The 24,437-nt window shown below is 39.7% G+C and overlaps 2 protein-coding genes across 2 annotated transcripts; one reads left to right on the top strand and one right to left on the bottom strand.

The window, feature by feature from the left end:
• Positions 1–2,503: 2,503 nt before the first annotated feature.
• LOC134284704 (uncharacterized) lies at positions 2,504–4,165 on the bottom strand (the record flags this gene model as incomplete). Its single annotated transcript, XM_062843836.1, is given in 4 exon segments — positions 2,504–2,685; positions 3,224–3,385; positions 3,627–3,744; positions 4,025–4,165. Coding segments are annotated over 4 exon segments (536 nt in total), but the record flags the coding sequence as incomplete, so codon positions are not given.
• Positions 4,166–15,378: 11,213 nt separating this feature from the next.
• LOC109400747 (integrin-linked protein kinase) lies at positions 15,379–21,390 on the top strand. The gene is made up of 5 exons (XM_019673242.3): positions 15,379–15,761; positions 16,062–16,227; positions 19,726–19,910; positions 19,972–20,500; positions 20,557–21,390. Exons 1-5 carry the CDS (start codon positions 15,673–15,675, stop codon positions 20,932–20,934), a joined length of 1,347 nt encoding a protein of 448 aa, XP_019528787.1. The 5' UTR covers positions 15,379–15,672; the 3' UTR covers positions 20,935–21,390.
• Positions 21,391–24,437: the final 3,047 nt, after the last annotated feature.

The following is a 24,437-nucleotide window of genomic DNA, read 5'->3' as shown; positions in this document are numbered from 1 at the left end:
CCACCAGAAGCGTAGAATCACTATCACGTTCATCAGCCACCTTCTAACTCGGTAAAATAGCCGAGAGGTAAGAGATGTGGCTCACGATCAGGAGATCCGGTGTTCGAATCCATGCATGGCATAATTTTACTTTTCTATGTTTTATCTGTCAAATTGGTTCTAGCGATTGCTAGACGCTTAGAAAAAATAAGTTTTATTTTGGGGTGAAAGATGTAAATTTACATGTTTCAACCTCTAATTTGTGTTTGTGAAGATGCTCGTATATGTCAGGTTCAGGACACTTAAAATTACATGCTTTTTTCTAGGTGTGCAGAATTTCAAGTTTCTAGCAGATGTAGTGCGAAGATATTGTGCATCAAAGTTAAATAAAGCTAAAAATGAGATTTTCGCAAAAAAACCAACACATAAATTCATATTGATATTTTCTAATTAATATCATCATTATCTATTGGTTTCAATACATACATCATTGGTAAGGTAATGAAGCAATCTTCCTAACAATCAGGTGGTTTTGTGACATAGCTGAAGAAAAGCGGTAAAAGAAGAAGAAGAAGTTGAAAAAGCCATGAAGATCATTTTTTTTGTTAACCTTCTGTAACTCGCGCTGTTGACTACCTGCGTCAGCACCACACTAACGTTGAGTACAAAAGACAAGATTTTTTCAACGTGTTGTACAAAATACAACAGCGCGATCGCTCGAGGGTTAAGCATCTTTTTTCTCAAACATTCCCAGGCCCAAAATCAGTTCAAGGTCAAGCTTTAGGTCTACACTAATGATTTCCATTGCGAAATGCTGCGGTAAATTGCGGTCTTGGGAGATTAAGCGTTTTTTTTTCTCGCATGGGAACGCCTCTTGAAATTGAACGACAATTCCCATACAGTCTAAGCAAATTCCCTTGGAACTCAATTTCGAAGTAAATTCACAATATTTCAATCATTCCAAGTACAGAAAACCAAACGAAATTTAAATAATAAAACAAACCCAAACTTTTTATATATTTTCAGTTATTTCACCATAATAAAAATAGGCCCTTTTCAAAACTTAATCGTGATGCTTCAAAATGTTCATAACCGATATATCTTGGCCGAAACAACTTCAGAAAACTAACAAATCCTCAAAAATGCGATAAACATATTTTTGTCCACCTGCTTGTATGGGAATCCGCCATAGTACAAGGCAGCAGCTACAGTGCTGCTGATGAAACGAAGCAATGAGTCATTCGTCGGATCATTAATCGATAATAATTAAATAACTTTTTTTCACAGGCATCCACTTATTTTGCGGTCTTCGAAGGAAATATTCATGGATGAATTTTTCATAAGGAGCGTTGATCGATTTAAATTAAGGAAGCAAGTGGCGATCCATGGGTTTTGTTTTTGGGAGTGTGACATTTCTCATAGTAAATCCTATGTAAACTCTCAATCTTCTTCTTCTTCTTATGTATGGCTCTACGTTCCCACTGGAACTTGGCCTGCCTCTTTCCAACTTAGTATTCTTTGAGCACTTCCAAAGTTATTAATTGGAGGGCTTTCTTTGCCAGCAATTGCATGAATTTGTATCTTGTGAGGCAAGCACAATGATACACTATGCCCAGGGAGTCGATAAAATTGTCCCGACTGGAACGGGAATCGAAATCGCCGTCTCCGGATTGGTAATCTGTCAATCGCTTGCGCTTAAATTTTGTACAGTTCATGTGGGACCTAAATGGAATCCAAAAAGTCGCGACTGGAGCGAGGATTGTTTTTTCATACAAGTGTGTCCCATGAATAGGAATATGAATAGGAAATCCAGCAAATATGGGACTGATATGCGATCATAGGCAGTATAGAGCTCGAAAAATGCAACGTTTTACCCCAAAGAATTTATTGTCTAGCGTATAAGTGTCGTGAGTTCAAATCTGGCCTGAACTTTGCGCTTTTTTCCATATTGAACCATACAATTATCACCCTGTACATATGTACGATGAGTTAATAGTAGATTTATACTTGCACCCTACCGTTGCTAATGACCGGAAATAAGATGTACGTACAGGTGTAGGATGTGATATGCTATGTGGTTAGCTGTATAGTGAATAATTAAAACGGGGAGCGGTAAGTGGTACACAAGGATCAAACAAAAGCGGCAACACAAAAGGGGTGAAATTTATAGAAAAGCCAAATCTAGCACGAAACTTGCTGCTGCTGTTGGCCGGAAGCGATACAGAAAGCCGGTGCTCTAGACATCGCAACCACAAGCCACAAACATATTATTTCCTATGATTCTGTATTACAAGAGCTTACATACAAAGTAATAGAAAAGAAAATTTTATGTTTTTTGTTTTAGTGTAACTCAGTGTGAAGTGTGTTTTGGGGTGAGATTCTATTGCTGCTTGCAAAAAGCTTGTTTTAATGAAGCGTTAGTATTCAAGTAGAGCAGTAATATGTCCTCTGTGAAAGAGTGTGTTCGCCCACCGTTGTCGTCGGCACAGGAAATTGGAAAAAAAAAACTAATGGAGTGACTTACTTCTTTAGCAACATCCGGATGTGGGTTTCTGGGACGGTTGGAAACATGGAGTTAATCTTGGCCACGGTGGCATCGGTGTCGGCGGCGCTGACATTGTTGGAAAAGGACGTCTCCTGCATGGCGTGACGCCCGAGGCCCATTCGAGGCGTGTGTGGGCTGGATCGTACCATTGGCGATAGCTCCTGATTAGTGAGGAGGTGGAGAATGAAAAACAGTTGGTCAGTGGGGGAAGTTTGCATTATTAGGGTGACCCAAAATAGGAAAACTGTCAAAAAGGTAACTTTTTGCCCTCAGAATGATCAGAAACTAAAACAGAATCAAAACATTTTTTGAGTTTGTTTTTAACAATTTTATGATAAATAGTTGATTTTAGATACTTTCACCAATGAAACGTGCTAGCCAAATTGAAGTATGATTTAATAAATTATGATTTGATAAGTGCCATTGCCATAATCAAAGTTAAGGAGGAACAGATCGTATGAAAAAAAAACAGATTATTTAACACATATATTGAAGTGCTTAATTTTTCGCGTGAGTTTTCGTGAACTATTCTGAGGTCCTAATCTCTGTCATTCTAGGGTTGAGAAAATTAACTTTTCCACACTTTTTCTATTTCAGGACACCCTAATAAGACCCCAAAACGGGAGAGTTAGAGCACATCCATCAGTGGGAGTTATTTTTAGAACCGTCAGATCAAAAGTAGGACAACAGGATACTTACAATTGGCTGTGTTGGTTGCGGATGCTGTTGCTGCAATTTGGTGGCTAAATTGGGGCTAGCTGTTAAACTGGGAACACCCGAGGGTGGATTCTGGAAAGCTTGCTGAGCTGGGTAGAACGAGTTACTTGAAGGGTACACGTGATAGGGAGAACCATGCACTGGCTTTAATTTTACAGGGCCGTAAATTTCCGCGAGTGGGTAGGGTAAATTGGATTTTTTTGGTGGTACAACATTACACGGTAGTAACATAGCATAGAACGAGAGAGAGATAAGAAAGATACATAGAATTTTGTTCAACATTTAAGTCATTATGTACAACAGAACACTAGCAGCACTTAGCGGGATTCGTCGTAGTCCTTGAAATGTGAAATGTCAAACTCCCACGAGCATAATCTATACATACCTGCTGCACTGAGATGCTATCATTCGAGATGTGCAAGGGGGCTCCCGTTTGAAGTTGGCGGATTCGAGCGCGTGGATCCTCCCATGTAGTCGTTTTCGCGAACAGGTTAACATAGTAGCTGAAACGTGACCGGAGACATTCGAAATTTGAAAATTTTTAATCCCAAAGTTATGCAATCGTGATACACAGCTTTCCCGGGAGGGGCCAAAATAGTGTAGGAATGTAAATATTAATCATTCTAGAACGGCCGCCATATTGTTTTTCGTCCCGTCACATCAGATCTAGCACCATTATTTGTTTTTCGAAATTTGATTGCATTCCACACATTTTCGGAAAATTTGCTATCACAATATTGGTTCGAATCCAATCAGGCATCGATGGTTCATATTGCTACTTACTATCGGCCCGTCCGGGCATCGTATTTACAATCCCAGCCGGGAGGTAAACTCATCTGTTCGATCTGCTCCGACATCTTCACTCGTACTGTGACTGGTGTGCCGTGGTGGGAGCCTACATTCTGGCGTTTTCGCTTTACTACGACATGTACTTCTTTTTTTTTTCAAAACAGAAATCATCATCGTCATTATTTATCATTGCTGCGTGATGATACCGGGTTGCCAGATCATATTTTGGTGTTGAGGATGCCGAAGAAGAATGGATTGATGTGACAATGTCGGATTGTAGTTATGCTCTGATAAGAAAGTTGCCTGGTGAATAGTTATAGTTTTTAGTCATAAACTACACATACCAGCTTGATTATTTTCTGGTCTCGTGGCTTAATAATTAATTACTGTATTTGTACTATAGTAGTTTGTTTTACCATATATAGAAAAAGATGGGCACTCGTGGTTAACCCATACTCGAGTGTCCTCATTTGTCTTATGTTGTTTTTGATATATTTTATCTCTATTTACAGGAAGGAATTTAAAATACAACTCTTCCCTCTATTTCTTCGGTTTGGCAACACTATTATTCGACCGACGATGCTTTCACGTTAACTTGATTCTTCTGTCACAGCGAAACTCATTCAAGAAAGTGGATCTTGACTCTGTCCAAAGACAATCAGAAAGAACTCGTTGCGATAATCACGGATTGTCATTGCAACAGAGGAGCCGCGATAATCGGGAATGTTCTTGGAGAATACGTCAACTGTATTATCTTATCATTTAAAGAGGAGTATAAGAAATTTCCATTACTTTTGCATCAGAAAACTTAACTTGTTGCCTAAAAACCTAGGAGGCAATCTTTATAATCGTATCGTGAATTCGAAGCAACACGAACAACGAAGAAAGCAACAAATCGTAAGTGAAAGGAGCAGAACCATCTTATCAAGAATCACAGTAACGAAACTCCGTGGGCCGCCCTCAAAGACAAAGTGATTGAAAAAGCAAACCCGTGTTTAACATCTAGGACACCAAAAGGTTAAAAAGTTAAAAGCAGTACCTAAGAAGAAAAATGAAGAAGCAATCACCGATGAAGACCGGCGATATGTAACAACAATGGTGGAAAAGAGCGCAAGAAATACATATAACAAGTCGAAATACGGAGAAAAAAAGAATCTAGAAGATAAAGTAAATTTAGAATCAACATCGGAATAGATGGAGAGCACGATCAGCGTAGTATTACCGAACTTCGTCAAGATAACGCTTATCCTTGGACCTTCAATATCCAGAACAAAAAAAAACGATTCCATACGTAAGATTCGTGATCGACGTAAAGAGTGATCCATGAGCTGAGCACATCAGAGGGGAACTGTCTACGATCATGTCGAATTAAGGACAAACGTCTTGAAATTCAGCTTCAAGAGTGCTTGAGAACTTTAAACGCACAAATCTCAAGAAGCAAGCTTCAAACAACAGTTCATTTTATTATTCTGTTCTTGCTCACTTGTAATAAGCTTAAAATAAGAAGATCAAATGCGCTGGTTTTGTTTACGAAGAAATTTGTGCCCTCAAAATCGTGAGTAGGTGCCAAGGTCGGCCATTGTGGCGGCCATTTTGGGATTCTAACAAGTCTGTCCTTAAGTAAACTACCAACTACAATCTATGGCGAAAGAAAACTAGTGAATACTGAAAGATGTACTGGAAAGCCGAATATTCTTGAAGGAACATGCCGAATTGTACGTAACGAAAGCAGATAAAGGGAACAAGACAACAAGAATCGTGTTAGTAGTTTAGAAGTATCCGTAAAAGATGACGGAAATAATGGGTGACATCAACGTTTATAAACTTCCAAACGACAATCCCACCACTCTGACGAAACTCAACACGATAATTGAGCAAAGCAAAGATAGACACATCATGGCACAGATAAGAACCGTCTCAAAGTTTATAACTGCCATTCACCATTAATGTATGACTCACCAAAAAGCCACAAAGAAAACAGGCTCTTGGACCAGTTGGTTAAACCATAGGTTCTGCAAGCGTACCGCATGGCCTAGATCTTAGCGAACATCAACACATCCTGTTGGGGATAATGGGAGAAACACAGCATCATGTAAAAAAACGGTTTTGAATTTACGGAAGAAATATTAACCGAAATAATTCCAGAAGGCAGTACAGTCAGGTTTTTTTTTACGCGGGGGATACGTACCGCGTAAAAAACTCAGTTCAAAATTCAAAAAACCGCGTAAAAAAAGTCTCACCATTTCTCGACGAATCTAATCTAATCTAATCTAATCTAATACAAACGCAGCCAGTACGAGAAAGCATCCTGGAAAGTAATTGGGTTAGATTATGCCCAATTACTTTTCTTGTCAATATTGAGGCTTGCAGCACATCAAAGATATGACACAAGCGTCAAAGCGGCCAGGCCTACTGCGTTGTATTTGCCGCAAAGATGATTCATTGAAGTACCTCGAGTTTTGAACGATTGTTCTTTCGTCGAAGTAATTCTTGAATCTACAGGGGAGGAAGGATGCGTGGACATACCGTACCAAACGCTCCAGATTGTATGTTGTAAATATGGTTGAAATGTATGTGAATGGCATATAATGTATATTGGAAAGGTCTCACCAATTTCTTGAGCAGCGTTTGTATTACATCGTAGATCGTGCGGTTTTGTATATTTTATGAATCAGGAAGCCGCTGTGGCACTGACATCACAATGGAAACATCCAAGCAGTAATCACAACTCACACAATCAGTCATCACCAGACCACATGACGGGTGCGTGTACTTCCAAACTTCACTTATTTGATCACACGTCCAAAACACTCGATTTTGTTTCATCTGGATCACATTCCGAACGACACCTGCTTTGACGCAGTGTGTGATAGCTAATGAGAAAATAAATTCTGTAGCAAGTGGAAATTAATTTTCACCAGCCAAAATTGTTATATCTCGATATCCACGACCCAGAAGCTCCAGCCAAATGCAAAGAAACACAATTTATATTGGATATCTTCTGATGCACTAAAAGATTTCTTCATAAAACTAGTTATTTATTCAATTAGAACTCGCAATTTCAACCAGTAGAATCTGAATTCAGAAATAATCATTCTACGTGTTTCTTCACTTAAAACTGCCCGGCTGCACACAGATAACGACGACGCACTAACAAACCGACGACGCGACCAAACCGACACGAAAAAGGTTGCCTCCTTTGCTATTGACTGGCATCGACACTACGATTCACACTTTCATCACTTTGCAAATGCTTTTAAAAGGAAAACTATCCGGATCAAATCCGGATGGCATAGCACCACCACCATCGATTCGGACGGCTAATTTAAAAACAACACGGAGACGAAAAATACGTGACAGAAAATTTTAAAGCCACTCACCATTTCTCGACGAATCATGCAAAAAAAAAAAAGACGATGATTTTTTTTTTTTTATATGGAGATTTCATTTACGCGGCCGCGTAAATGAAAACCGCGTAAAAAAAGACCTGACTGTATAGTCTACTTCTTGGATGTAGTGTCGCTTTACACCAACATTCCAATTGAGACAGAATGTGCCACTACCCCTTGGGAAAGTTTCAAACTTCAGTAGCTACCCATCTGCCGTGTACGACGCACGCGGTATTGATGAGCTCTGCCGGATATTTTTTTATTACTGCATAGCAGCGGTGCTATTGTTTGCCTGTCGTTTTGTTCTTCGACCGACTTGTATACTTTGTGAAACTGACTTGCTTTCTCGAGCCATGAGCGGAATGTTCATTAACACCGTTGAATTTCGATTCTCGGTGGATTCCCCCCGGCCGTCGTGGACCGATATCGCCGAGTTCGTAAAGCAGCTGGATGGCGATGTGACCCTCGTGGAAAGCGTCTATAAAATGACGGAGAACCGGAGCATTTGCATCAAATTTGCTTCAGAAGCAGCGATGCTGGAGTGTCTACGAAAAAATTCGGACCCACGTAAATTTGGGTACGCAAATGGAAATTCGGTAGAGGTGTGTATTATGGCAGCGGGCCGTAATGTACATTATGTGCGGGTGTTTGACATCCCACCGGAAGTTTCGGATGATGATTTGGTCACGGTATTTAATCAATACGGAAAAGTAAATAGAACGGTCCGTGAAAAGTTCCCAACTGGCCTAGGATTGGATCATGTGCACACTGGCGTTAGGGGCGTGTACATTGACATCGACAAGGAAATTCCACCATTGATTGAAGTGAACAAGCGAAGAGGAAAAGTGTTTTACGACGGACTGAAGGACAAGTGTTTCTTTTGTCACTCAGTTGGACACCGGAGAAACGCCTGCCCAGCAAGGAAGAAGACCAACAAGCCTAAAACTTTTGCCGAAATAGTCAGTACAGGAGAAGTCGAAACAGTTATTGAGGAATCGGATCCAATAGATGACGATGTCGTGGAAGTAGTTGAAGAAATTCTCGAGGAAACTCCGTTAGTGCAGGAATCAAGCGACAAAGAGGAAGAGAAGTCAAAAACGGCTATCAACGATGAGTACTTTGAGCGGACCTTTGGTATTCCAAATGCTACACAGCTAGCGAACAATTTCAACGCCATGATGAAGGAGAAAACCAAGAAACTGATAGCAAGCCAGCGTCGGGCCCAATTTGCTTCATCGGCTTCAGGATCCACAACAGATCGCACTCCCCCGAGAAAGAGTTCGCGCAAGAATTCAAAGTGAATTGTATGTAAAATGTAGAATAGCTTTAGAATAACATTTTGTTGTTTCATAAGAAATTCGGCTCCGTTAAGTTTTATATAAAACGCCAGAGCCTTATAAATAAACGAATTGGAAAAAAAAAAAAAAGTTTCAAACTTACAAGGAAAACAGTTCTAGGTTCATCTTTCTTTCAATGCGAAGGAGAGTTTTACAGAAGATACGTCGACGATTGCTTCGTAATTTCGAGGAAAGAGGAGAAGAGAGGAAGTGGAGAAGGTGATTGAACAGGTCAAAACAGTGGATGAGAAACTGGTTTTCACCGAGAAGCAAGAAACGAATGAGGTTGTTGGATCCCACGCTGTCGAGAGAGGGTGAGACGAAAATTCTGGTAGCCGATGTCGAACATAGGGAAGCAAGCATTCGAATGATAAAATGCGTTTTTCGCAATATCAAACATCTAGACAGCCTCATCCAACGCATGATAAAACACCTGGTTCGCCTCTACAACACTCTGGAAAACGAACGTAAGAATGGAGAACCGAAGAAATGTGTCCCATTCATACCTGGTGTAAGCGAGAAGCGAACAAAACGTTGAGAAAATGCGATATAACACGGTCATAAAATGAAAAACACAGTCTTCCTAAAACTGAAGGATTTAATACCACAAGTAAAACGAACAAATGTGGTATACAGAAAGGAATACATCGTACAAATTTCTCAAATACTGGACAAGTGCATCACATAACATAAAAACTCCATACGCACCAACAACGCTTCAACTATGAGACTCGTGAAACACGCGGTAGACAACGGGCTAAAGATCAACAACCAAACGACGCACACAGGCGTAAATGGGCCAAATTCTTGGCCATAAGTCGAAAAATTTTTCTCAGGGTTTTCCAGAGTCTAATATTTTCTAAAAATAAATGAAATAATGCTTCATCATATGGAAATCAATAAAATACTTTGGGATGCATACTTTTTTAAGAATAAATGCCGAAATTTGACGATTTTCTCTACTGTTTTTTTCATTTGCATCATAACTCATCGGAAGAACTTCAATTATCGAAATACAGTCAGGTTTTCTTTTACGCGGGGATACATACCGCGTTAAAAAAAAACCGCGTAAAAATAAACCACGGTTATTCAAAAATCCGCGTAAAAATAAACCGCGTTAATTCAAAAATCCGCGTAAAAATAAACCGCGTTAATTCAAAAATCCGCGTAAATGAAAACCATGTTTTATAAATTTAACTCAATAATTTCCTTCTTAATTTTATATTAAAAAATGAACTCAACGAATTATTTTAAGACAACATTTTAAGATTTTTGCCGGTCACTCAAAATTTCTACAAGTTACACAAACTGCCAAGCTATTGTTTAAAGGTTTGAAGCTTTTACCATCATTGATGACGTCAAACCCGACATCAACCTATCATTCGCCTATTTTTATTTTGGCCGCCAAACCCAACATGGACCCAATACTTGGTCGATGTTGGTCCAACAGTGGCTCAACATTCGATAAAAATTGACCCAACTTTGACCCGACATTCGATATTTTTTCAGTCTGGCGGAATTTGGCAGGGTTTTCTCGTGTTTCGTGCCCAGCTACTCATTCTAGTGACAATGTATTCAATTGACAAGGATTCGCTTCTCATTTGATAGGTGTCCTGATTGAATGAACATGAACATATAAGGAACAATGTTTGTTTGTTAGTTAATGTTCAAATGAATGAGATGAAGTTTTGCAACACTGGTTGTTAAGACTCCATCTCACAGGTGTCGCATAAGTGTCGAAGTACAGGCAGTAAATCATGTTCACTTAACCTTCCGTAACTCGCGCGGTTGCCCACCACCGTCAACACCACGCTAATCACTGAACACGAAATGAGAGATTATTTCAACATGTTGTACAAAATACAAAAGCGCGATTGCTCGAGGGTTGATAGTTAAAGGTCACAAAGCATTCTTAGAAAAATTTGGGATATTCCAGGTAATCCTAAGTGTTCTGGAACTCAGTTTTTAAAGTCTATGGCTATGACAGTAGTTTCTCAAGCTAAAAATAGTAACTATACATAACACAGCGTAACAAAAATTTACTTTTTGTCTGTCTCAAGAGCAAACTTATGTGTCTCCGAAGGATTTTGGGCCGCTGAATCCGAATCCGGGCTCAGATTTGCTCTAACACGTCACAATTTTGAGCTATACCTCAATTTATAGGGCAAAATATGCGATTTTGGGCTTTTTTGACAGCAACTCATTAAGCAAGGAAATATTTTTTTTAAGCAATCAAAAGGTTAATTGGTCAATTAACATCTAAATTAACGACTCATGCAAAATATTTCGTTTAACCTAATCAAATTTGATAGTTTTAAGTGATTTATGTTAGGTACGATATTTCCCATACAAGTCACCCTCCAAAAGTTGCATGCAAGTTTTCATACTAACTTTAAATGCTAAAATCTATCAAATTTGATTAGGTTAAACGAAATATTTTGCATAAGTCGTTAATTTAGATGTTAATTGACCAATTAACCTTTTGATTGCTTAAAAAAAATATTTCCTTGCTTAATGAGTTGCTGTCAAAAAAGCCCAAAATCGCATATTTTGCCCTATAAATTGAGGTATAGCTCAAAATTGTGACGTGTTAGAGCAAATCTGAGCCCGGATTCGGATTCAGCGGCCCAAAATCCTTCGCAGACACATAAGTTTGCTCTTGAGACAAAAAAATGTTGCGTTGTGTAATTAGCCAGGGTTTAAATCAATAATTATTCCAAAATAGTTTTAAAATATTTCAAATCAGCCAATTGAACAGCCAGAAATAGACATAATAGACATAATTATCTGATAGATAGATACAATATTAGATATAATAATAATCTCTGGACATAATAGATTACAAACCGTAGATTTGTACAATGAAAAAAGTTCATGTAATCTCAAGAACGGTTTGGATGTTAGACATCTCAACAGATCTGATGCTGTCTATTGAACTTTGAGATGTTCAGTAAGTCATGAAAGATTACAAGTCGTAGCTTTGTATTATGAATGAAGTTACCGGTACACCCGTAGACTTTAGGATCTATACTCCAGAGTAGTTTGGATGACCTAGGATATCCCGACTGATCTGAAACTGTCTATTGAACTTTCAAAAGACTTACTGGGCTTAATAGATTACAATTCGTTGCTTTGTATAAAGCAAGAAGTTACCGCTGCACCCGTAGAATATGGGATCTATACTCCAGAACAGTTTGGATGACCTAGGATATCCCGACTGATCTGAAACTGCCGATTGAACTTTTAAAAGATTTACTGGGCATAATAGATTACAAATCGTTGCTTTGTATAATGCAAGAAGTTACCGTTACAGACGTAGACTTTAGGATCTAAACTCAGAACAGTTTGGATGTCCTTGGATATCCAGGAAATTACTCTGCATCATATTCTACCTTTTTAATGCTGTTCAGCACCAAAACTACAGAAATATGTAGAAAAAACTCTATAATAATGCTTGGAAAAAATCCGGCTTAAAATTAAAAATCCACGTAAATGAAAACCGCGTTAATTCAAAAAACCGCGTAAAAATAAACCGCGTTAATTCAAAAATCCGCGTAAAAATAAACCGCGTTAATTCAAAAATCCGCGTAAAAAAACCGCGTTAATTCAAAAATCCGCGTAAAAAAAAACCTCGTAAATGAAAACCGCGTAAAAAAAACCGCGTAAAAAAAACCTGACTGTATTGACAGTTTGAAAAAATAACTGAGTATGTAACACAGTTCTCCTGATAAGGGTGTATCATTTAAACAAAAAACTTCACCTGGTTTCATTTATTTTGCTCTCTTACAGAAGAGTTTTCAAAACAATGTTTTTTGTAAATTTTGAACCATTTTCAGCAATCAAAAAGTTTTCAGATTCTGCAACATTCCGCGATCTGGATAAAATTACAATAAAATATAAGGCATATCCTTTGTGAATCGCAAGAGAACGGGTACCAGAAAGTACCAGACGAAAAAAAAAACATTTTGAAATTTACACCTAAAACTAGTAAAAATAGTTTTTAGTAACAATTTAGGTTTAATTTCGAAGAGCAACTTCGTTTCGACTACTTTTTCAATGAATGGCCACTTATTCTCGGTAGATAGATCATAGCAGAATACAAATCTGGTCTTCTATCTCTTAACAAAATGTGTAAAATGGAATTAATTTAGTAAATTTGGGCAGAAATCTCCATACACCGATAAACGCCTAAATGTATGCAATGCAGTAGTAATCTAATGTAGCTAGAACTGTTGTGTTCAAAATTTGTTATAAAAAATCAAAAACAACTCAAATAAAGAGCTCACTATTTGCAGCATGTAATCATATGTTGATGCACTGTTAAGAAAATATTTTCAGATAAATATTGTTTTTTTATAGCTAAACTCATTGAGTTTTCCACTTAGTACTCCACGAACTTACTTTTATGTATAAAATTGTGTTAAAATGCCATGCTTTAATAGAAAAATTCAAACTGATATATTCCACACGGCTTCTATCATCATGTTCAAACTCCTAAAATTTCAATCCATGATTAATTTTGATGTGTTTTCCAGGGCACTATAAAAGTTACCCCAAAATGAAAATGTGATTCCCAAAATATCTAGAAAAAGGTACAACATTTAAACTTAGTTTAAGGGGCCGTTCAAAAATAACGGCCCATACTCTCAAAAATTGTGAAGATAGAACAATTGTTCAGCAAGTTTCCCAATTATGACACTCCTTACAACTTTGCTGAAGACATAAACACGTTATCTACACTTATAAAAGAATTGAATTTTTCTCACACTTCCAGGAGAATTTCTATGAAACGAGGTGGTCCTTGTTTCCAAACAATATTCTTCATGGAAATATAATTATTTTTCAGTTCTCTGTTGTCAAATAAAAATGTTCGACGCATCAAGTGATTTTGAAAATAAACGTATTCCTTAGAGAGGTTATAAGAAATCATTTCTAGCCTTTAAGTGGATTAATATGGCTATTTATAATCCAAAATGCTTCCTCAATATCTAAATTCACAATTTTATCGCTAGTACATACATAATACACCATAAAAACGTGTTAAAACTTTTTGGCCATGAAATGGACCCTGTTACTCCAGTGTGCGACGGTTAACTTACAGCGTGACGTACCTGAGTTTTCGAACGCATACTATAAATTGATTAACAAAGACAAACTACGAAGTACACGACGACAACAACAGAGACGAAGATATAACAATATAACGTAGGAAATAAACCATTTAGAATTAAGTGTGCCGCCTTGACAAACTCGCCCGAAGACGATGGACGCAGCTGTGAACCAGAGTGATCAAACAATGTTTAAAATGCTTGGTCAAACCAAACGTTGAAACTACGGATAACTGCCAGTGCAAAACGTTATGTCTATTGGCGTACAAAACATACGCGAAGATGCTGGTAAAGACAGTACGGGATAAAATCGACGCATTGTCAAGCTCTGAAATATTTTTCCAAGTCAAACACAGCGCCACAGATCCGATATTCGTTCTAATGAGAATATGAGATGAAACATGGCGAAAAGGAGTCAAAACGATAGTAGTTTCAATCGATTTGAAACAAGCGTATGTAAACACATCTATTCAATAGTTTCGTCAATGAAGTACGACGAGAAAGAAGCAACGTGGTATTAAACAGAGCCCAGAATTCTGCATTATGATACTACATTACGTCCTGAAAGTGCTCCAAAAAGCATAATCAGAGATCAGTCTAGATAATGGCAACGCCATTTTGCACAGGTAGTATTCTTTTTTATGTTATACGAAAATGAAGATGTCGAATGGCTGCTGGATCTCGTAATCCTGTATTTAGAAACTATAGAACGAGAAATCAACAACAACCAAACAAAAATCCATTTCCATGTCCTACATGATATCGTCCATGTAGCTCTACGTATAATAAGGAAAATATTAGTAATTAGTTGATAAAGCACTTGTCTAGCGAATAAGGGTCGTGAGTTCAAATCTCACCTGAGCTGTGGATTTTTTCCCAATTTAACCAATAATTTACCCATCTGTACATATGTACGTTGAGTTATTTGAATTTCATAATTTGACCACACGGATTGGTATTACCGAAAATTTGCACTTCAAGTGAGTTGAGAAGGAAAATATAAGTTGGTAGTAGTCATCATGCTGCGGTACTTCAGAATCAAGAGGTGTCGCAACGTTTGAAAGAATCGAAACATACTTCCATCTGTGCTCTTTACACAAATGTAATCTATGTTAGCCGACAGTAAACAGATTGTACATTGTGTTGTACTGATTGTATCTTTGCCTGATCTCTCCTGTTGCAACATATGACAAGGAGGTGTCAACAACCTACAAAAGCAAAAGAAATACTCTGCGGAGAATGGAAAACGAGATGATCATGATTCTAAGGATCTATTTAAAGGGGATCAGGACGATAACAATAAAGAAGAGCCAGCAAACGGTAAACACTATCCGAGACATGAATGTGCTGAAGCCACAACAAAAGCACACTGGCAACACTGAACGTATACAAAACAATCATCATCATACATCATTGAACATTGCTGAGCAAGGCGTCGTCGCCGGCGTCGTTTCTGCCTCTGCCATTCAAATTCTCGCAATTTGACAGTTCTCCATCGCACCGATCCGCCCATCAAAACTAATGACGTCATCGTCGCCCATTAAGATCAAACCGAGAAAAGCAACGAAGGCAGCAGCAGCCAGCTGCAAGTGAGCATAAATTCGTCCGGAAATGTGTTTAAATTCCAGCTAATTGCAGCGGAAACAGTGCCACCCATCGAGCGGGATCCGAAATAACCGGGCGGAAGTGAAAAAATACCGAACGGGTGCGAAACCAGCGAAAGGAACGTCGTTTTCTGTTGGACCCATACGAAAGTGGGAGTTGTCACGAAGGTTGAATCGGTTGAATCCTCCTGCTGGAGCTGGAGAATGGAGGACATATTCCACTGGTGCCGTGAGGGGAATTCCATCCAGGTGCGTCTCTGGTTGGACGACACCGAGCATGATATGAATCAGGGGTGAGTGTTGAAGGAATTGATTATTTCTCAGTCTCAAGTGCTGGGCGGAGGAAAACTTCCATAAATGGAAGAAATAGAGCAGGCAAGTTTATGTGTAGGAAGGTAATATTATTATTTTCAATCAACTAAATCAAGGTGAAAACCGTTCTTTGAAATTAGATTTTGACAAATTCCGTGGGTGAAATTGAGCTCGGTATATTTTGTAAGAACTCATCCTTGGCTTGATTTCAACATGGGTGATCTGTGTAGGCAGAATGACGTCATTGTTTTTGGTTTGTTTGTTGTTTCTTTTTTTTTTAGAGATGATCATGGCTTTAGTCCATTGCACTGGTGCGCCAAGGAGGGTCACACCAAACTGGTGGAGATGTTGCTGCATCGGGGCGCTCGAGTGAATGCAACCAACATGGGCGATGATATTCCGCTGCATCTGGCAGCAGCACATGGGCATCTGGAGATTGTTCAAATGGTATGTATGGGAATTGAGAGCTGGTTTATTTAGTGAGGTCTTTGAAGGTGAACATTTGCTAGTCTCTTGGAATTACATTTGAATCGCTGAAGTTAACCGAACTTGATGAATTAGAGGAAGTTAAAGTCCAACACTATTTTTGTGCCTGCGGAAGGATCATTACTGTGTCCACGCGATTGAACGAACCTGCGTCTGATGTCTGCGACATTGCCAACCAACAGCCCGTTACCCGATTGTTTGTTTTAGGGCATATACGTCCGCTCTGAATGCCCTTGACTGGTGACCGCCTTCCGTTTAATCAGTTGTTCCAGTGGCCATCCTGGTGCTGGTTGGATGCCGCACAATGGCGACGCGCAGTTCTGATAGCCTGTGACGCAAGATGGGGCTTACAGCACGTAATGTTTTGCAGTAAAGCGCTTGATGGATTCGCAAAGGCTACCGATAGGAAGGGATAGAATCGAGGTCTCCGGTATCCACCTTAGAGCACGGATTACGATGTCTCGTGGGCGAGACCCGGCCGTTTCCCGGAGCATCATAGATGCAGAAAATATAATATGAGTTGTGTTAGGCTTGGTAGACTTATCGTCCTTCCACCCCTGGGTATTGTAATCGGGAAATAGAAACCGTGACTTATGTTTCACGTCCCCGGAACTGCACTACAATATAACTTGAATGTGCAGGATGTGACCCAAAAGATGGTGATCTGCTTGATCATGATAAAGCCAGGAGAAATTCTGAAGATCATTTCAGTTCTGATGTGCAAATCTGGCATATGGCGAAAAACTAACGGAATCTAGCAGCTAGCTGCCTCCGAAGTTTCCTTCTGGATAGCTAGAGTACATAAATTAGTGGACGATCATAACGGAGACTCGTAATGGAAATAAAAAAAGACGAGGACTCTGTCTTCAGACAGAGATTGTACAAGGGACACACGGAACATGCACCAGTTGATACGGAAAAGAAACTATTCTCACGAAAAGTTCCATCTCTCGGAGCGGGAATCGACCCCTCACCCCACAGGATGGTGTGATTAGAAGCACGGTGATTCTAACCGCACGGGTACGAGGCTCCAAAAAAATCAAAGAAGCACATGCTTCGACTTACCTACAAGGATTAAAGTCTTGAAATGAAGACCCACGACCTCCTCGAAGATTTGACGAAATAGAATATTGTGGAAGTTTTGAATGCATTCGATTCAGTGATCGCAATTCGCGTGCCACAAAGGAGTAAGAGAAAGGATTTATATGGTATCCCGCTCTGAGTATGGTCAGCTTGAATGCTGGTTAATCAAACCATCGACTCTCGGGCACCCATCAATAGGCAGCATTCGTGAGATTTATCGTAAGTCATGTATCAGGGGCAGCGCTAGTTCTGCAAGCATAGCAAGGAACTGGTGGACACCGGTATATTATGTTTCCAAAACAAAAAGCTGCCGAGGCAGAAGATTTACGCCATCGTAGCGGAGTAATCAATAACATAAATCGGCACATGTAGGAGAACTGATCGTGAAACAGGCAGGTCAGGGTTCTACCGGTTCACCACTACCGAAGCCTTCCAAGCCAAACCGAACAGTCTGTTTCTGATGTAAGAACTAACAGCTATTTAGAAAATATCTGCTTGGCAGCATCTTCAGGCAAGGATCCATAGAGCGTTCATGACCCAATCTTTCAGAAAGCATGTCTACGCTGCGTTCGCACAAGGGCGCTAACGGAAACAATTCAGACGCATATCTGCATCAAGGAGGAGTCTCCAGTTGGCCTATTGGTAAGACTTTGGATCGGCAATTCGGAGACGGCGGGTTCGATTTCCGTTCCGGTCGGGAACTTTTCTCGACTTTCCTGGGCATAGTGTATCATTGTACTTGCCTCACAATATACAAATTCATGCAATGGCAGGCAAAGAAAGCCCTTCAATTAACAACTGTGGAAGTGCTCTAGGAACACTAAGTTGAAGAGAGGCAGGCCAAGTTCTAATGCGAACGTCGAGCCATAAAGAAGAATCTGCATCAAGGAGTAACAGTCGAAGCCGATGTCGCACGCCCGACAAAAAGCCTCTTCGACATGGTCTGTTGTATCCGAAGCCTAGTTATGTACTAGCAGGAAACTGAATACCGTGGGAACTTCTAGTTATGACGTCCCGCTAGTAACCTCCCAAGAAGATATTTTTGTGGCTGCTCGTGAATTACATGTGTACATGGTTTATGGATATTTTTTTCCTTTCTATATGGTCGGCGTTAAGTCAGAGAGGACCATGTGTCTTTTACTTAATTTCTAGAAAAACGACTTTAAAGTTTGCAACTCTAAAAGTTTTGAGTTTCTCAACAAATGTTCTTGAATTTTTGCCATAAATCTTAATAACTATTCATCACAACATCGCTCTGTATTGATCGCGAAAAAACGTAAAACAAAGCTTGAAACCGAGAAATTGCTAAATAATTGATTGTACTTAGTCCACTCTGACTGAACGGTTTTTGGAAAATCTTCAACCAACTACTGTTTAAACTCAAGTTTTTACATATTTGATGAAAAAATAATGCACAAGTAGGACAACAGTTAATAGGAGTAGTATATAATGTGAGCAGGAAGTTTGAAATTTGTTATTTCTGATATTACACTGTTGATTACCATTTTCAATTTTTATGTTCAGTCAGAGTGGACCAAGTACAATAGCACAATATCACATGAAGGGTAGTCAATTAATGAGCTATTTAAGAATTCTTAACTTGAACACTTAAAAGCTAACAACTTTTGAATGTATTCTCATAGTTCGGTACGTTTTTGAAATATTGTAGTTACACAGTTCATAATAATTTATTCAGAGGACTGGCATTTTTCAAAAATTCGTTCAGACAGAGTGAACCAAGTGCACAATTCGTAAATAATCGGTAAAATCAATATCTTCATGAAACGGGTATTTATGCATTTCAATATGATGCCCAACAGCTACTAAACAAACATATTTTGATTTGGAAAGGATTACGTAGCATAAGATAATTTCAACTATTTTTCTTAGCGACACATGGTCCACTCTGTCTGCACGTGAAATGCCACAATATGCTTCAACACGATTATCTGTAAAATACGATATTGACCATAATAAAATGGAATTCTACGTGCTTTCTTGATCAATAATCATCAGAAAATGCGGTAGGGAGTCACACGATTTGGAAACGTATCATATTTTGATGATAAACTATTTTATTTATTGGATTTTAACCAATACATATTTTTTCAACTCTCTTGACATCAAGCATATGGTCCACTCTGACTGCACACTATTATCGATTTTTACAATTCAATCAAAAGAAAATTATGCAATAACTCTCGTTAATTGTAACACTAAGAAAATTGTGTGAATGTTCCAAGTAGCTTAAGTAATTCTTAATCGAAAGCCCTAAAAATCTAATTTTCGTCAATTTTGTTACTTGGTCCCCTCTGACTTAACGCCGACCATATGTCGTAACTCAGCGTTGATATTGATACTCATTATCCTGTCTAGCTAATTCGCTTCCGTTCGGATGTGAACGCTGCCAACGAACACGGCAACACTCCGCTACACTATGCGTGCTTCTGGGGCTATCAACCGATCGCCGAGGAGCTGGTCAACAATGGTGCTCTGGTTTCGCTCGCCAATAAGGACGGTGATACCCCGCTGGACAAGGCCAAGGCTCAGCTGGCCACTCGGTAGGACATTCTGTAGTTGAATTCTCTCGAATTTCCGATTCATCTATCTTTCGTTTCGTAGTTTGCACAACCTGGCCGTCGAAAGTGGGCAGGAGCTGAAGAAGATCAGCTTCAAAGATCAGAGCTGGTTGGGTCTGAAGACGCGATCTCGTGACGCTACCCTTTCGCGTTACAAGGGCATAAACATTCAGGACCTGACCTTACACACCAAGCTGGCCATCACTGCGGGCGGTGAGACTTGGCGCGGCAGATGGCAGAACAATGATATTGTTGCGAAGATTTTGGCAATTCGAGAATGCAACGCCCGCGTCAGTCGGGACTTCAACGAGGAGTTCCCGAAGTTGCGAATCTTTTCGCATCCGAACATTCTGCCGGTTATTGGAGCTTGCAATGCTCCTCCACGGTTGATCGTGATCAGTCAGTATATGCCGAGGGGTTCGTTGTACGATTTGCTGCATGGTGCTGCGGGGATTGTGGTCGATACGGCCCAGGCCGTACGATTTGCGCTGGACATTGCCCGCGGTATGGCCTATTTGCATTCGTTGGAGAGGATTATTCCGGAGTATCATCTCAACAGCTTCCACGTTATGGTAGGTCTATGAACACGATTCAAAATTCCGACAATCCTATATCTGTTCTTCCGTAGATCGACGACGACCTTACGGCTCGAGTCAACATGGCGGATGCCAAGTTCTCTTTCCAAGAGCGCGGCCGAGTCTACCAGCCGGCCTGGATGAGCCCGGAAATGCTTCAACGCAAGCGTAGCGACCGCAACTGGGAGGCCTGCGACATGTGGAGTTTCGCCATTTGTATCTGGGAGTTGGCAACGCGGGAAGTTCCCTTCGCCGACTTGACGCCGATGGAAGCCGGAATGCGTATCGCTACCGAAGGCCTCCGGGTGACGATTCCCCCGGGAACGTCGCCTCATCTGTCGAAGTTGATCAAGATTTGCATGAACGAAGATCCGGGAAAACGTCCAAAGTTCGACATGATCATACCCATTCTCGAAAAAATGAAACGTTGAAAGGGAAAGTGCCTTTGAGGAAATTTGAAAATGATGTGCCTTCACCTGTTTTGTCTTCTTATTTATTTAAACAAAAAAGCAACCTTCCTCTAACAAACCCCGACAAGAAAGTTATAATCTGCCAAAATGTAACAGTGTGCTGACGTATTAACAATGAACACGACGAAAACATGTTCAAACGACAATATATCGCGTGTTTAGTTTCGTACTACGAGTTTAAACTTTTTAACAAAACGATCCCAATACAGCAAGTGTCTTACACCGCGTGTCACCGAACAATGGATAGTATTAGAAATGGGATTTCTAGTGGCAGCTGCCAACGCGAAAAATTTAAAACTGAATGCACAAATTAACTGATCTTAATAGGAACGTAGTAGATGCATGTGCATGGAAGAAACGTAACGGATTAGATGTGTAGCGACAGATTTATTTTTAATAAACGTTTATTGACGACTAGTTTGAATTTTAGTCATTTTTATCACACACCTACCTTGCAATACATCGCGATTGTAAAATTAAGCAAATTATACAACTTACTATTTGTAGATACTTCTGCTCTCAGTACCTCAAAAGCGGAAATTCTTACGACGTAATAGTTGTTGTCTGGTATTTTTGCGACATCCCCTGCCAGTGCACTACCATGGTAGTGGCTGATTTTCTTCAAAACCACAAAATCAAAAAGACAGTTGGGATTAGAACCTAACCAACAAATATAATTGCCACTCTTTAGCTTAATTTTAAAAATGTTGGATGAATTAGATGTTATTCAGCTATCATTAGTTGGGTAGATCCCACGCATCACCTGCAGAATATGACATAACACTGAACATTGCACAACGTGACAGGAAACAATCAGTGATTGTGACTAGACCTGTGCGCCGACTATATTTTGCTCGGCGGCGGCGGCGGCGTGAATCGGCGTGACCAAAATTTGACCATAGTCAACATTGGCAAAGCAAAGAATAGTTGTCATTGCGCTCTATAAATTATAGTCTGAGCTTTTTCATGACTTTTGATGACAAATAAACTATGACGTTTGAATGTATGACCTAAGTGTATTGCATGCTGCAATACTCCATTGCAAATTAAAGGCACTAAAATATCCAATTTACTTCAGTTTTTTTTCTTAGAACCTTCAGAAGCTATCAAAGCTGATAATAAGGTCGCACTATTTACACTCAGGAATCCCCGAATGATTTCAGGGAGAAATCTCAGCAGGAATTCTAGGAGGAGCCTCCTAGAAACTCCTGGAGGAATCCATCTGGACTAATCTCTGTAGAAAATGCTGTATGAAAACCCTGAAGGAATTTCTGCAGTAATCTCTGGTGGTACAAGAATCTCCCTTGGAGAGATCTTTCAGAAACTTCTGAAGAAATCCTTGATTGGAATTATCGGGGAATTTCAGAAGGAAATCCTAAAGAAATTCCTGGAGGATTCCCCAAATGTATTCAAGCAGGAATCCAAAGGGAATTACAGCAGGAATTCTAGGAGGAATCCCCGACGGAATTCGAGAAGGAATCCTCTCTAAGGATTTCTAAGAGGAATCAACGTAAAACGACCAGGAGGAATCTCTAATGGAATTACCGGAGAAATTCCTGAGATACTTGTAAAAGGAATTGCTGAAAACATTCCACGAGGAATCCTCGAAGGAATTCTAGCAAGAATCTCTGAAGGAATTCTAAGAGGAATTTCCTAAGAAATTCCGCGAGGGATTCCCGAAGAAATTTAAGAAGGAAGCTCTGAAGAAACTCGAAGAAGAATCACCAAAGGAATTCCTAGAGCGAATTCCAGAAGGAATCTCCGACGGAATATCAGGAGAAATCCCAGAAAGAATTCCAGGAATTTAAGGAGGAATCTTCGAAGGAAGTCCAGAAAGAATCATCGGAAAAATTCTAGGAAGAATCTCCGAAGAATCCTCGAGGAAATTTCAGGAGGAATCTTTGAAGAAAGTCTAGGAGGAATCTCAAGAAAAAAAAGGGGAAAAATCCTGCAGGAATCCCGCAAAAAAAATCCGAAGGAATTCCAAACGGAATCCTTAAAGATTTTTCAAGTGGAAACCCCGAAGGAATTCTAAGTCGAAGCCCCACAGGAAATTCAGGAGGAATCTCAAAAGAAATTCAAGAAGGAATCCCCAAAGTAACTCTGTGTATAATCCTTAAATTTCAGGAGAAATTTTTTGAAGGAATTCTAAGAGAAATTACCGAAGAAATTCGATATGGAAATCTCCAAGGAATTCCAGGAGGAATTCTGGAGGAATTCCATGAGGAATTCTGGAGGAATTCCATGAGGAATTTCTGATAGAATTTCAAGAGGAATCTCCAAAGGAATTCTAAGAGGAATCACCAAAGGAATTCTAGGAGGAAACCTCGAAGAAATTCCAGGAGGAATCCACGACAGAATATCAGGAGGAATTACCGAAATAATACCAGGAGGATGAAGGAAGTCCAGAAGAATCCCCCAAGGAATTTCATAAAGAATTTGAAAAGAAAATCGGGAAGAAATCAAAAAAAAAATTTTAGGAGGAATCATCGAAAAATATTTAGGAGAAATCCGCGAAGGAATTCCAAGAGAAATCCTCGAAGGAATTCCATGAAGAATCCCTGGATGAATTTCAAGAGGAATCCCCGAAGGAATTTTAGGAGGAATCCCCAAAGGAGTTCCAGGAGGAATCCTCGTAGGAATTCGATGAGGAGCTCCTGAAATAATTCTAGGAGGAATCCTCGCAAGAATTGCCAAAGACAATCCTGAAAGAACTCCAGCACGATTCCCAAAGGAATTCCAGCTATGAATCACTAAGTAATTCCAGCAGGAATCCCAAAAATAATTCTAGTGGGAATTTCCAAGGGAATTTGAGAAAAATCTCCAAAGTATTTCTAGGAGGAATTAACGAAAAATATCGAAAAGGAATCTCTGAAAGACTTCCAGATGAAATTCTCGAAGGAATTCTGAGAGGAATTACTGCAGGAAGTCCAGAAGGAAACCTCGAAGGAATTCTAAGAGAAATCCCCGAAGAAACTCCACTGAGCAATTCCTGGAGAAATTCCATGAGTAATACTAGGAACAATCTCCGAAGATATTCGAAGAAGAATCTCCAAAAAAAGTCCAAAAGGTAACTTCGAAGGAAATCCAGGAGGAACCTCCAAAAAACTTCCATAGGGTATTCCAGTAGAAATTTCAGGAGATATTCCCACCGAAATATCAGAAGGATTTCCCGAAGGATATTCAGGAGAAATTCGCGAAAAAACTCTAGGTGGAATCGCCGAAGGAATCCCCGAAAGAATTCAATGAGGAACCTTCGAATTAATTCAAGGAAAAATTCCCTAAGGAAGTCCAGGAGGAATCCCTGAAGGAAGTCCAGAAGGAATACCTGGCGGAACTCCAGAGGATTTCCTGAAGGAATTTCAGACGAAATCCCCAAAGAACTTACAGGAGAAATCCCTGCAGGAATCCCAGAGGGAACCCCTAAGAGAATTCTGGGAGAAATCTCCAAATTATTTCCATGC

The sequence above is a fragment of the Aedes albopictus genome, unplaced genomic scaffold (genome assembly GCF_035046485.1).
Source record: "Aedes albopictus strain Foshan unplaced genomic scaffold, AalbF5 HiC_scaffold_583, whole genome shotgun sequence".
NCBI classification, from domain to species: domain Eukaryota; kingdom Metazoa; phylum Arthropoda; class Insecta; order Diptera; family Culicidae; genus Aedes; species Aedes albopictus.
The sequence above is the reverse complement of the archived record's forward strand: the minus strand, read 5'-3'. Positions and strand labels throughout refer to the sequence as shown.

Bases quoted from the DNA above. Each gene is read 5' to 3' on its own strand.
- LOC109400747 (XM_019673242.3), top strand. From the start codon at position 15,673: ATGGAGGACATATTCCACTGGTGCCGTGAGGGGAATTCCATCCAGGTG. The intron at 15,762-16,061 runs GTGAGTGTTGAA...TTTTTTTTTTAG, and splicing joins GAGCATGATATGAATCAGGG to AGATGATCATGGCTTTAGTC. The intron at 19,911-19,971 runs GTAGGACATTCT...TTCGTTTCGTAG, and splicing joins AAGGCTCAGCTGGCCACTCG to TTTGCACAACCTGGCCGTCG.